Here is a 14,718-nt window from a genome sequence, read left to right on the forward strand (position 1 = left end):
TGCCTGCGTGATCTACCGGTGCTCTTTATAGGAGGCGTCTAAATAATTGAAATCTTTAATTGGGTTAAAGAGATCCCTAGCACATAGATGTTCTATAAATAAAAGAATGAGTAAATAATATAGTGGCCTTTCTTTTTTTAGGCCCTTCCCCTTAAAGAGACCATTTTGTTTTGTTTGCTCCAATAAGATCATTGTTCAGGGACACTTAAGAGAGGTTAGGTTTCGGCTGGGGCGGGGCTTTCCCAAGGAAATCCCTTTTAGTTTGCCTCAGGTGTACCTGCCGCCTTTCCCCCTGGCTACTCCACTGAAAGCCAATCATTTGTTTGTCTTTGCTGTTAAGTAGCCAGGCACCTGGGCTATGCTTTTGCAGCCGGGGGTCAGAGCGAGTAGGAAAGGTAACAGGCTGACCTTGCCTTGTTATCTGAAATCAGACAGGTTTAAGTAGCCCAGAGCCTAAGAGACAGCTAGAGAAGAAAGAGGGAAGAAGCGAAAAAATGCTTTATAAAGAGGAAGTGGTAAGAAGCTTATGAATTTGTGTGACCTGTTCTGTCAGGTGATTCCTGTGGGGGAGGAGACATGAAAGGGGGAAAAAAAAGTTAGGTAAAATGTCCTTATAAAGACAAAATCTATTTCTTTCCTGGCCGATGATTTGTCATTCTAGTCACTTCCTGCCTTGTGACTGCACACCCGGGTTTGACAAAGTTGTTCTGCAGATCAGAAAGAAGGGGGTTTCTGGTCCCACGCCAGTACCACTGAGGACAGTTTTTCTACAAGGTAAATTTTCTTAATGTCTTTTTGTCGTTTCTAAGTGCTTATGATGTTTTGCTTGTTGGCTGGCTCTGTTTCTGTGGATTGTGGGTTCTGCCTTCAGGGGACCAAGATCTGAGCACCTGTTACCCGAGCCCTGTGTGAGCCAGGCCACGGTTTAACTGTGGGACCTCTCAGTTCTCTGGGGTGGCTGCTTCTCCAGTTCCCCACAGCTATCACCCCCAAAACAATGATTCCTGGTTTTTTCCCCACCTTTCAAAGCAAACCGTGTTTTGATTTATGTCTCTTGCTCCATTTCAGGGAGGCTATTTACTGTGATTTTATTACCTTAAAATGTTTTCAGGAAAGTGCATATTGATCACTTAGATTGCGCTGCTCGTTGGCCTAGCAGTAGTTTAATTTTAGCTCCTGTGGTTCCGTTTTTTTAAAAAGTTTTTTTACAGTACTTGAGTGGATATATTAACATCTCGAGTCATACGTTACTGAGTGTGTTACTGGGTATTTGGCGCCAACGGTTTTTAATGGGTGTGTTTGATAACCACAAGGCATCCGAGGCGCCTCTTCTTCATTTAGTCTGTAAAAATAAAAGCAATTTTCCTTGTTTAATTGTACTGCTTTTGCAGAATTGTCTGAACTATTGGTTAGGCTTATGACCAAACAAATGACTGTTGAAGTCTGGATGAAGGGCTTCTGTCTACAGCAGAAATTCTGACGGAGTTGATGTGGGATATTTACTCTAGAAGTTCTGTTCAGTCATAGACTTTGGATCTTATAGCATCAACCTTCATTTAATTATCCTTATCCAACAGATTAAGATCCATCGACAGATGATAGACATAAAAAGCCATTTGGGCTGGAAATGGATTAATTTATCAGGATGCTTATCAAAACCCAGTTTTTCTTATTCAGTAGAGCAACTTGTGTTCTAAAGTTATTTCCTCAGGACAACTTAAAAAGAAAAACTCAGTCGATAATGGTGGTTTATTTGCCATGTATTAATTTTAAATTTACATAAATTAATCATAAACTGGTTTCTATTAAATAAAAATTTTCAAAGAACATCTGCACGGGCAAATTTGAATAGAATTAGTTGTGTGCCTATAACTGTGAATTTCTGAAAGTTGCCAAATGTGGCCGTCCATATTGTTTTACACATCTTTCCTAATGGTTTCAAACTAGCAAGAATGTGGAATTGGGGGAGGAGGACCTGAATCCCAGAAAAGAACAAATTTTTAAAAATGCTCTTATTTCCAGTAAAAATATTAATGAGAACAAAATAAATTAGAATGTGAAGGTATGTCCACATTTTCCTTACTTTGGGAGGAGATAAAATGGAATATGAAAAAGTTAATTCAAAATAGAGGAAAAAAAGTGTCTCTTGATTAAATCAAGTTTAGACTGTTAAAGTGTCAACCTGATAGATTATAAAATACCCATTTCTCTTCATTCCAGCTCACCCCCAGTAACATCAGGGAAAAATCTTCTGGCTCTTGCCGTTTGAACCAGCACTGCTGTGGTGGGACTTGTCATTAGCTATCTCACTGATGCTTTTCTTTGTCACATTTTAAATTTTGTCTCCTTTAGTTTGTAAAGGAGAGTACGTCTTGAAACAATTGGTAATTCAGCAAACAATTTCAGTATTTTAATATCATTTGTATTCCTTTTCTGATCCCTTTGACGAAGGGGAGGAGGCCAACAAAGTCTCATTCAAAATTACCTACTTAAAGAAGACAAGTAATAATAGCATTATTATATTATACTATTTATATGTACTGACAATGGTGCAGCCACTCTTTATGGTTTATCTCACGTAGTTCTCTTAACTGCCCTTAGACCTGAGGAGTGGACTCACCATGGAAGGAACTGGCCAAAGGTCACTGGGCATTTGGAGGGTCGAGGGACGGTAGATAGCCAGGGTTTTCAGCTCCGTATTGCTTTTCTATAAGCAGCTGTCTGTTCTAGATCCCCTCTTCCACACCAGCCTATTTTTCCCAGATATAGATCATTAGAGGCTTTTATTTCTGAAGCTGACTGAAGAGATCTTGGCATTCACAATTTTAAGGGAGGGAGGGGGAGAAAGAGAAAGACAGAGGGAGAAAGAAGAGAAAAAAATTTGCAATAAACCCAGAAGCATTTTTATTTTTATAAGTAGGAGATATCGTTGTGGGTTTCATATAATAGTAAAATAAAGAAGTATTCTCTTTTAATTAATGTATAATTTTACTGAAGAATTTTACTAATGTATAATTTTACTAAAGAATTTTACTAAAGAATTGTGCCTTCACCATCTTGCCTCAACCACTTCCCCAACCTTATTTCTTGTCACTTCCTTCTGCTCTGACTCTCCCCATCCTCTCTTGGCCGCGTTCTGGGTGCACAAGACCACAAGCTGCCAGAAAGTTCCATGCTCTTTCACTTCTTTTTGCTCCAACTATTGCTCCAATTGCTTTCTTCTTTTCTTTGTAAAACTTACGGTCAGTTTTCAAGGCACACATCAAGAAACGTGTCCTTTTTGAGGTCTTTCTTTAAGGATCCTACTGGACCCTTCCCCCGTCTTCCTTGCCCCCACTAACAGTTTCTTCTGTGTGTCCCTGCTTAGTGCTTTGATCTTAGAGTAAGTATAGCAGTAATCATACTGTTTCAGCACCAAGTCCTTGTTTGCTGACAGCCTCAGCTCCTTCTCTAGCTCTCCTAGCACATGGGACGTGCTAATGACATTGACTGAATTGAAAAGTTGTCTCAAGTATTTTCTCTCAGCTCCTTAAGATATGCACGGAAGTCTTTTCTTTGACTTCACTTATTAACTGAATATTTACTGAGTTCCCCCAGTGACTGCTGTGAAGGAAGCTACGGTAATCATACAATATTTTGCATTCTACCATGCTTCCTCTTTGCCAAAACACTATTCTTCATTTTAACCTCAAAGCATTAAATGGACATTGAGTTCAAGGTATTTAAGAAATTGTCCAATGACTACAGCAAACAGACAAAATTATAATCTCATTATTTTACTCTAAAAACATTTCTTTGAGCTAAAACTCAACTACCTTTACAGAAACTCTTGCACCGATAATGGGCTTCTTTGATGACAGAAAACACAGGAACAGATATCATTACCTTTTGCTTATTTACTTTGGATTAGTCTAGAAAGTTCTCAAGTCAACTTCTCCTTGTTACCTACAAAATAAAGGCCCTTTATGTATACAGGAGAAAGTGCAAACAAAAAAATTTTTTTAAAAAGATTTTATATATTTATTTGACAGAGAGAGAGACAGCCAGCGAGAGAGGGAACACAAGCAGGGGGAGTGGGAGAGGAAGAAGCAGGCTTCCAGCGGAGGAGCCTGATGTGGGGCTCGATCCCAGAGCGCCAGGATCACCCCCTGAGCCAAAGGCAGAGGCTTAATGACTGAGCCACCCAGGAGCCCCAAGGGCAAACAAATTTTTATATTAGTTTAGGTGAAATAAAATTGAGAAACTTGCTCATGTATTATATTAATGAAGAGTTACAATTTATAAAGTAAGATTGTGAAGGTACTGGATTTTATGACTAATAGCAGATTTTATAGCAGAGTGACATTATTTATATTAGTCTAATGGTCTCTTTAGGGTTTTTTGTCAGCTAGTTTCCCAACCCCCAGAAATCATCAACTGAAATAAGGCTATGCCATCTGCATATTGAACCCTACGGGCATAAAAATTAGAATTAGAGCTCCACCGAAGTATAAAACTAACCATTGTCAGCAGATTCCAAGAGTTTCAAGTTTCCCTATTTTGCCAGATGGCAATTCACCTAAATCATAATTGTTCATGTTTCGGGCCACCTGGGTGGCTCAGTGGGTTAAGCGTCCAACATTTGATTTCAGCTGAGGTTGTGATCTCAGGGTCATGGGATCAAGCCCCATCAGGCTCTCCGCTCAGTAGAAAGTCTGCCTGGGATTCTCTCTCTCCTACTCTCTCTGTCTCTCCCCTTGTCCTCTTGCTCTTTCTCTAAAATAAATAAATAAATGTTAAAAATTTTTAAAAACTTTAAGTTTTAAAAGAAACCATGTTTCACACTGTTTCCATTTTGAAGTTCTGAGAAGTTGCCACCAGATTAGATATCCACATTCTTGGGGCGTCTCCCTCCAGCTGCTGCAAACACGGGGCTGCCCAGATGGCATCTCCTGTGGCTTTCCTGAGTTCCTCCTGAATCAACTTCCTTAAACTATCAGACTGTCCCCGTTGTTTTGGTTTGCCACTTTGAGTGATTACATCAGTCTTCCCCGTAATTTCATCATCTCTCCATCTTGTAAGACACAGCAAGCAGCGGTGGGGGGGGGGGTGGAAGAATTTCAACTTCTCACCCTAATAATGATAGTTAACACTTACGTACTACTCAGTTTGGACTGAGTATTTTCCTAAGTGTTTTTAACCATACTGATGCATTTAGTCATCACTACAATCTTGTGAGGTGGTTACTGGTGTTATCTTCATTTCTGAAGACAAGTTAATACATTCAAATATTACTTTAATTTTCCACAGTTGAATCACTTTTGTATAACTGCTGACTTCCAGGAGAAATAATGTTCTCCTGGAATAAACAGGCAGCAGACCATGGTGCTTAAATGTACCTAAGCTCTTGAGCTCAAATAATCATAATTTATCCCAATAAGTGCATCTATATTATAATTGATTTTACCAAACAGACTTCTTCTTTGTCTATCATCATTATCAGTATTTACCCAGCACCTCTGTGCACTTGACTGAGTATTTATAGTTTTTACCAATTTATAGATCTCTACATGGGTCACAAAACATGATTTCTGTCCTCAAAAGCTTTGAAAAGTTCTTAGTCTGAGAAGGTTGGAATACTTTCAGTCAAATGGTATTCACATTTTCTGACTGTTGTGACTGATAGACACATAATAAATTAAATAATTTAGTATTTACTCTGAAGCACATATACCCATAATTCTACAGTAATGGCCAAACATAGGTGTCCTACAAACTGTGAAAGAATGAAAGATTGTTTTAATTGTGAGTTGAAAAATAGAGGGGGGAAAGTGACCCACTTTAAAAGTTAAAATAAGTTAGGGTCGACTTCAGAGCCACACCTGTGCATCAGCCCCATTTATAAAAGGAGGCTTGTTTCTCAAATGTGGTCATTCATTTTTTTCTGGGGGAAAGACAAGCTAAAAATGTTAAATTGAGCAACTAGCAAAGCCACAGTACTGTGGTTGCAGCCTTGATTCTTGTTTTAGTCCAGCACCAGTTGTATGACGGATGCATGTTCTCTCTCTCTGTGTATCTCTATCTCTTTTTCTAGCCTGATGTCTTATCTCTCTCTCTCTCTCTCTCTCTCTCTCACACACACACACACACACACACACACACACACACACATTTTCCTGAGTGGCTGAGCTGAAGTGGAAAAGAGATTATGTTCTCCACAGGCAGAAAAGCCAAGGCACAAAATTCGGCAGGCAAATTAATTATGCATGTGAATTGCAATCTCCTGGATAATTTGTTTTCCTTCTTTCTCTGGTTGTACTTTCAAGAGGGAAGTGAATTAATGGAATAATTACTTTGCATTTAAACAACAGCCTGCATTTTGATCCCTCAGCTGGGTAGTCGGCACCCAGATTTATGCAAGCCGTGTATCCGAATATATGAAGTAAAGAGGCTCACAGATGTATTTGTATAACATTTATATCTTCTTCCTTTCACCATTTCTCAGGCAAAATTTAGAATCAGGTCGTGTCTTTGTTAACCTCTGGTGTACCATTTTAAAGCGTGGGTCCTCTACACCTCCTTGGATCATCAGCTCATGTTATTTTCACCAGCAGGGTCCTTTAGGGGAACTCTGGGTAATATGTGCAAAGTGGAAGTATGAACACAATGAGCGCTGTCTATGTTGTTCGGCGTTACTGAGCCCTCCTTCTTCATCTTAAAAATGTGAAACGGACTTTCCCTGTTGTTTCCAATGCTTTATAAACATGAAAAAAATTTTCCCTTTGGAAAGATAGAATACTATGGTCGTCTTTGAGACATTTTTCAGATTTTTCCCTTCTCTCGTTATTTCTTTTTGTTTCATTTCATTCTTTTCTTTTTAAAGATTTTATTTATTTATTTGACTGAGAGAGAGCGCACAAGCAGGGGGAGCAGCAGGCAGAGGGAGAGGGAGTAGCAGACTCCCTGCTGGTCAGGGAGCCTGACTACATGGGGCTCCATCATGGGTCCCTGGGATCATGACCTGAGCCGAAGGCAGACACTTAAACCACTGAGCAACCCAGGCACCCCTTCCCTCATTCTTTCAAATTAAGATTTTTTTCATCAAAATATCCTTGATTCTTTGTTTCTTTCCTACGACCACAGAGAAAGGCAATTATGATACTTTGTCTGGTAATCATATAAATGTATATAATGTAGAATATATTTAACAATGTATATGTTAGGTTTTTTCTTAATTAAGATTTTATGTATTTATTTGAGAGAGAGAGAGCACAAGCAGAGTGGGAGGGGCAGAGGGAGAAGGAGAGGCAGAGAGCCCAATGTGGGGCTCGATCCTGGGACCCTGAGATCATGACCTGAGCTGAAGGTAGATGCTTAACCGATGGAGCCACCCAGGCGTCCCTCTAATGTTTTTTATACTTTGTGAGTCTGACTGTCGTTTCCCCTATAATGTTTTTTATACTTTGTGAGTCTGACTCGTTTCTGTGCGTGAAACATGGTATTGGTATACAGAGGGAGAGCAAGTGTGGATGCATTTTCTAGCCTTTTACGAAGTGTGGAGCCTAAGCAGGCCTCAGTTTCTTCATCTGTGAAATAGGGGAAAGTACAGTGTGTTTCGTGGGTCTGTTCTTGGGCTTATTTTCCTCTTCCACTTCCCCCTGCCATCAACCATTGTGCACATTTCACTCCACTGCACACATCACTGCAGGCTGACCGGGCCCTTGCTATTTTTAGTAAGCATCATGCTAAACCCTTGGCGTATATTTACTCTTACATTTTCACACCAAAGCCAGATAAGGTTGATGTGGTCCTATTATAAGAGATGACCAAACTGAGGTTCGGGGAAGGTTACATCTGAGGTCCCAGAGCCAGTAAGTGCCAGAACCAAGATTTACACCCTGCCTCTTTCCCATTTTATAGTCACAGGTTCCTAAAGGTGTTTTAAAATTTTGATAAAAGAAATGTAATTGCAAATCCCATTGCCAGTTGGTGTTGGTAAATATTTGCCAGCCAAACCATGGCTTCCAACAGAGTGAGGATGAGTATAGCCCATCAAATTAATACAAATTTCCTGCCCCCGTGTATCTGTTAGTCCTCATTTTGTTTTTTTATGAGAGTGACATTATCGTTAGAGATTCTAGAACAACTACCCCAAGGAACTTATAGAAAATGAGGTCCTAATATTAAGAATAAATAGAAGCTTCTGTTGTCATTGCTAATATAGAAACGTGGACTGCACATTGTCTCAGTATTTTTCCGGCTCCAACAGTAATAGAGAAGATGCCTGGAGAATGAGGGAGTGGAGAGTGGATAGAAGTAGAGTCCAGGCGGACAGAATCAGTCCCCGGGTGCTCGTGCACCCCTGAGACTGAGGAGGCATGGGCTGATGGTCTTGCTCACACATACCCATAGGTCTCGTTCCTTTTTGTGACTCATGGTGGATGTGGTCAGGCTTTTAAGATTGCTGTACATTTTCCTCTTTTGGTCACACTTCCTCAACTGTTAGGAGGTACTTTCCACCATCAGTATTTCAGGCTAGGCTAAGCCCAGAGCCCCTTGACCACCCGACCTGAGATCAGCCAATACCAAAACCACTGGCTTCTCGTCTGTGGCATCCATCGCTTCTGCAATACCTTTTGAAACTCACTTCAAGGACTCTGGATGAGAAATGTAGTAAATGAGCCCAAACAAGCCAAACTAAGGACATTTGAAGATAGAACATAGATGTGAAATCTAGATTTATATGCACGCACACACACACACATACAACATACATACAGTTAAGTGTGGATTTTAGGTGGTGACTCTACATAATATTTTATATAATTTATAGTGGAAATTGAGTTTGTTCTCCAAGGTAATTTTGTGAAAGTTCTTTTTTTTAATTTTCCCCTTCATTTCTTAACTCCTTCCTTCCCTTCCTTCCTCCCTCCCTCCCTCCCTCCCTCCCCTTCTCTCCTTCTACTCCTTCTTCTCCTTCCTCTCCTTCCTTTGCCAAGCACTGTTGTATACAATTTAAACCCTTTATCTCATTGAATTCTAACCCAGCCCTATGGAGTGAGCCCTGTAAATTGCATTACCAATATCCCTTTTTTACATATGAACACATGAAGAAACTAAGGCTCAGAAAATTTAAGGAATGTATACAGAAACACATAGCAAGAAGCAGTTGCATAGAAACTCATCCTTTTTTCATCATACTGTGTTACTTCCTAGTTTCTTTTTTTCTTTTTTAAAGATTTTATTTATTTGACAGAGATAGAGACAGCCAGTGAGAGAGGGAACACAAGCAGGGGGAGCGGGAGAGGAAGAAGCAGGCTCATAGCAGAGGAGCCTGATGTGGGGCTCAATCCCAGAACGCCGGGATCACGCCCTGAGCCGAAGGCAGATGCTTAACCGCTGTGCCACCCAGGCGCCCCTAGTTTCTTACAGATATACAATTATACATATAATTTCCCAGAGGAAGATAAGATCATTAGCATTTGGATGAGCTTTGTGGGATGCCTGATATGCCTTTTTGCTGGCCTGGACTGGGTGAAAGGCAGCTCCTGTGGTAGCAATAGGAGAATGGAGCATATGCCATTCTTAAAAGACGTGGGAGAAGAACCCCCTCTCCTTGTTTTCCTCTCCAACTACATACCTAAGATATAAAGCACAGCTCATGGACTTTGCATCTGAAGGGTTTTGTTGTTGTTGTTGTTGTTGTTTTTTAATCTGTTAGGTTGTTTAAATGCTAGTGGACTTCTGTTTTTCCCATAACTTGGCTAGACCAAACTAGCATTCTCCAGGCTCTACTTCTCTTTTCAGATCAATGACTGACTCACTGTGAGACTTTGGGGAGCAACTTCACTTTTCCGGGCCCCCATTTCCCATTTTGTAGCACGTCCAGTTCCCTCCTCACTTTGCAGGGCTGTATTTTCTAGATGGGAGATGGTGATATAGGGAGGAAGCTATGTCCATACAAACAAACCAAAATGGCTTGTTGCTTGAGGGGGTTGTGGAGTGTTTGTATTACCCAGCGGGGATGCTGTAAGCATTGTGACTGAAGTTAGCAAGGACAGCCTAGACCACCGAGGTTTTTCTTCTAGAAATAAGAGCTAGTGAGGAAGGTAACCATGCTGGCACTTCTGGGAGCTGCCTCCTGGGCCAATCTTGCCAAACCCCCAACAGCTTCCTTGGTGATCCTCTGCTTGTCTTCTCACTTTGCAGGGCTATTTTCTCTTATACAGTAGTCCCCCCTTATCCGTGGTTTCACATTCCACAGTTTCAGTTACCCATGGTCAGCTGTGGTCCTGAAGCAGAATATCCTCCTTCTGACATATTTTCAGAAGGTCAAAGGTCAACAGTAGCCTATGGCTACATCACGGTGCCTACAACATTCACCTCACTTGATCTCATCACATTGGCATTTTATCATTGCACAGCTTCACAGGAAGGGCAAGTACAGTACAATAAGGCATTTTGAGAGCGAGACCACATTCACATACATTTTATTGCAGAATATTGGTAAAATTGTTTTATTAGTTACTATTGCTAGTCTCTTACTGTGCCTAATTTATAAATTAAGCTTTATCATAGTTGTGTATATATAAAGGAAAACATAGTATTTACAGGGCTTGGTACTATCTGTGGTCTCAGGCATCCACTGGGGGTCTTGGAATGTATACCCCATGGATAAGGGGGATACCACCGTTTGGAGAAATGGAAGGCCCTTTTCCATTTTGTCTTTTTTGGAAAACTCCAACTGGTTCTTTAAGATGTAGCTCAGTGAAGGTTAGTATCACCTTCTTTGGGTAGCTTTCCCTTCTCTTCTGGGGCAGAATTAAGTGCTTCCCATTCTGTGCTCCCACAGCACCATGATAATAACCCCTTTCGAGTGTGAAGGTCAGGGTGGCCTCTGAGTTGCATAGACATATTCCTTCACGGGACTGGGTGTCCTGAAAGAGCAAGGATTCCCTACTATTCATCTTTGCATCTCCAGCACCTAGAGGAAGGCCAGTGCTTTATGAAATGTGATTGGATGACAGGTGTGGAGCTTCTAACGAAGAGAATCCCTTGTGCATCAGAGGCAGGAGGCAGAGGCAGGAACGGGCAAGATCCTCCTGGTGGGGTTCTTGCTCTTAACTCTTGCCTCAAGATGGTGAGGAATTGAAGAGGAGATATTTAGAACTTGTCAAAAGAGAGAGCCCAGGAAGAGCCCCAGTCATAGGTACAGTCTTGCAAAGGGTGTGTTGTGTGTGTGTGTGCCCTCATTAACACAAGGTCAGAGCTGAGTAACCCCAAAAGTGAGCAGAGAACCTTAAGATACAGAAATCCAGTGGTCACAGGCACAAGGAAAGGTGCCTCCAGTAAGACCTACATTGTGTTGGCCTGTAGTGTGGGGCAGTGTCTGGTGCTGTCCCCTACCTCCAGGCTCTGGTGTAAGCTTAAAACTTCCCTAGTTCATAGCAAGGCAACCCTGGGGCCGTTATTAAAATCTCAGTTCCCTCATCTATAAAGAGGAAATCATAATAATGCTCCATAGGTTTGTGGCTAAAGTGAAATGTGATAATGCATATAAAACACTTGGCATTGAATAACCATTCAGTAAACTTTAGCTGGCCTTCTCATTTGTCCGTTAGCTATTGTTTTCTCTGACTCCAACATAGATGGAGAGAACATTCTATGGAGAGAATAAGAATTAATCATCTTTCATAAATAAGGGAAAAAACTGGCTGATCTCTAAGCATCTCCCCATCTGTGGAAATCCAGGTCAAATGTCACTTCTTGTGGGGGCAATGCTTGGCTCTCCAGGCGTGAGCTCTTTTCTCCCTTCCCGTGGATCTAAATTTCCCCCTGTATTGTAGTGACTAGAATCCACTCTCCCCCCTACTAAACAGGCCAGGGCCACATCTAATCTTTGTGTTGCCAGCATCTAATCTAAGGTACCAGGATATGCACAGAGTAGGTATTTGGCAGATATTTATTGAAAGAAGAAATGTATATATGCATTTGTTTCGTAGCAGATATTTAGAATTACCAGAGGTGAATTTCATAGTCCAGATAGTGCTATGCAAGTTACATCTGGGGGACCTCTAGCACCCATTCCTCACTATTTCCTGGGTGCTCCTGGTTCACAGAGTTGGAGAATCCCTGCTGGTTTTACCCTCCTTTGGTCACCGCTTTGTCTCCACAGTTCCTTTCCTCTCACTTCATCGGGTCTCTGCTCAAAGTCAGACACTGGACTTGGAGACCCACTGCCAAGCATCACAGGCAGCCAGCAGGGTTTACAGAAACAGCTTGTAGAGGCCCAGTGCAGGCAGAAACCCGCTGGCGGCTGGTGTGGTGGGGCAGGGGGCATTCCATGGCCAGGTCGAAGACTGCCTAGGGACACTAGCCTCTCTTCAGTCCCCATATCAACCCAGCAAAGTCATTCTTCCAGCAAAATGGTTTCAGGAAATTCGAAGCATTCACTTGCTTGCTCTAGGCATTTGTCCCTTTCCACAGGAGGGATATTTTTAGCAGGTGCACAAGAATATTATAGTTAACTCCTCAAAGGAGGTGAGTAGACTTCTTAAGCCCTGTATGCCATCAATTAATGGGTTTGTGCATTCACCTGATTAGCTGCCATGTGGCAACGCCGTGAGATGACTTCTGGTCTAGACTTCTAGCTTGTGATCTCATAATCTGCTGGAAGAGATGGGTGTGGACCCAGAGGCCACCTGCCCACGTCAGGACCAGCGCTCAGAGGAGGAAGAGTTCACTGATCCCTAACCAACAGCCAGAACAGAATGTCCAAACTAATGCGGATTGTTTTTAGAAGCCTGAAGGTGTCATTTCAGTATTTATCTGTGAATTTGGCATTTTCTCTTTTGAACATTGTGCCTCAGGGTGAGTTGTTTTAATGTGGTTTGCTGTTTCGGTTGTGAAGGAAAATCAGGGCCTCAATGCCAAGTTAAGAAAAAAATACCCAGAAGAATGCAGTTGCTTAGCCTTGGTCATTATCACCTAGAAGATACCAATATAAAGTGTACATAGGATTTGGCACCTGTTGTTTGTAGCTTAGGACCTAGGACCTTGTTAGCCTGACAGTGCCCTCTCAATACCTAGATTAAGTTCTTCTTCATATTCAGGAAACACATGAAATTCTATTTATTAAATATTCGAAATCATGGGGAAATATTCTTATTGTATGTTAAGCAGGTCTTCCTTAAAGAACAGCATTACCTCTTAAGTTTGAAAACTTATAAAGGAAAGAGGAAAAATAAGGAGGCATGGACTCCAGGCCCAGTGACAGCAGCCTCTAACTGGGTGTCATTTTACTCCTCTGTGGCAGGAAGAGAGTGGCCAGATAGGTAATCTCTATGGTCCCTTCACCTCCACATTCTATGACTCTGTTATTCTTATGTCATCATTTAAGGAAGTTGGCATAGACCCAGAATATAGCAAAGAAAGCTATTAAAGATTTGGAAGATAAGCCCCCCAAAAACAGGTTAAAAGAATATTTTTAAAAACACTTGGTGGCGATCACTAAGGCATGTGACAGAATTTTTATGAATTGAGCAGCTTCTATCATTCCCTCTGAGAATAGCCCAAGAAAGAAAGCTTTAATCGTATCAGAAGAGATTTAGGTTACACGTAGGAATATGAGACACCAGAGAGGTTATAGGGTTTCCTTATTTGGATATTTTTAAGAAAATAGTAGATGGCTCTCTTTCTGGGACAGTTTGCATACAGTCTTGCCTAGAAACTGGGAGTGAACTGGATCAGCATGTCTTAAGCTGTGCACAGTGACATCTCAGAAAGCAGGTCCCACGTGCCGCTTTGGTAACTTCCCTGCTCTGTGCTGAGCAGCCAAGCAGTGGGCATCTGCCTTGGTGAGTGAGGAGAATGCATGAGGACAGAGATTTACCTGCTGCTGAGGTAAGAGCAGGAGCCAGGAGGGGCTGGGAGATGCTGGGTCCTTTTCGGAGGCAGTGCCTTCCAGGGAAGGCCCATCGGGGTGATTGCCACAGCTCCTGATGACCCCTGCCCCTATTTCTAGGCCCATTTGAAATGCACCTGCTCCGGGCTCTAACTTGTGCATATACTTACCAGCTAGTGAATAGACTTTTGGAACTTCTAACATGGAAGGGATTTCATCTCTCAATTTATAGATAAGGAAACAGAGGCCCAAGGAGGCAAATCGGAGCCTGATATTCCAGACAAGCAGTACCCTAGGTCTCCCAGGCCCCCACGCTGGGCATTTTGTCCCACTCCTCACCAGTTATTTCGGTTATGGTTCCTTGGAGGTGTACAAGTGTATAAATTATCTGGATACCTTTTTGGCTGATTTAGATGTTTGCTATTTTTATTTTTTGGTCAGTTTCTATGTTCATTTCTTACTCTTAGCTAATCCTTTTTCCCCCCTCACAGCCCTATTTCACTTGTTCATTTTCAATCTTCAAAACTTTTTGCATTGTATTAACCATCTTGCAATAAGTGAGCTGTAATCTCTCCATCACTTTTGAAACCTGACATTTAACTGTGGGCTCCCCGAAGCCCAAGGCTTTGTGACTTTGTGGCCCCCATGCTTATAGTCCAGCTACCATAGTGGTGCTTTGCACATAGACTCATAGAGGATGAGAAAGAATGAATGAATGAACAATGAATGGTGTCTGATATTGAAGTAATTGAGTAGTAGGTAATCTACTAGTCTGTAATAATATTCAGCTTTTTGAAATGATCCAAGGATGCCCTGAAGTTTCAGTAGGAAAGAGT

The 14,718-nt window shown here is 41.6% G+C and overlaps 1 protein-coding gene across 2 annotated transcripts in view; it reads left to right on the plus strand.

Moving 5' to 3' along the window:
• The first annotated feature begins 644 nt into the window (after window positions 1–644).
• The window catches only part of LCP1 (lymphocyte cytosolic protein 1), a 52,160-nt gene continuing 38,086 nt past the window's right edge, over window positions 645–14,718 (plus strand). Inside the window, exon 1 of one of the 2 annotated variants that reach the window (XM_008706839.2) lies at window positions 645–774. In XM_008706839.2, coding sequence (XP_008705061.2) covers window positions 645–774 — 130 coding nt within the window. The remainder of the gene's footprint in view (window positions 775–14,718) is intronic. The other variant, XM_040622861.1, reaches the window with a different exon arrangement.

Source organism: Ursus maritimus, unplaced genomic scaffold (assembly GCF_017311325.1).
Source record: "Ursus maritimus isolate PB19 unplaced genomic scaffold, ASM1731132v1 scaffold_10, whole genome shotgun sequence".
Lineage (NCBI taxonomy): Eukaryota > Metazoa > Chordata > Mammalia > Carnivora > Ursidae > Ursus > Ursus maritimus.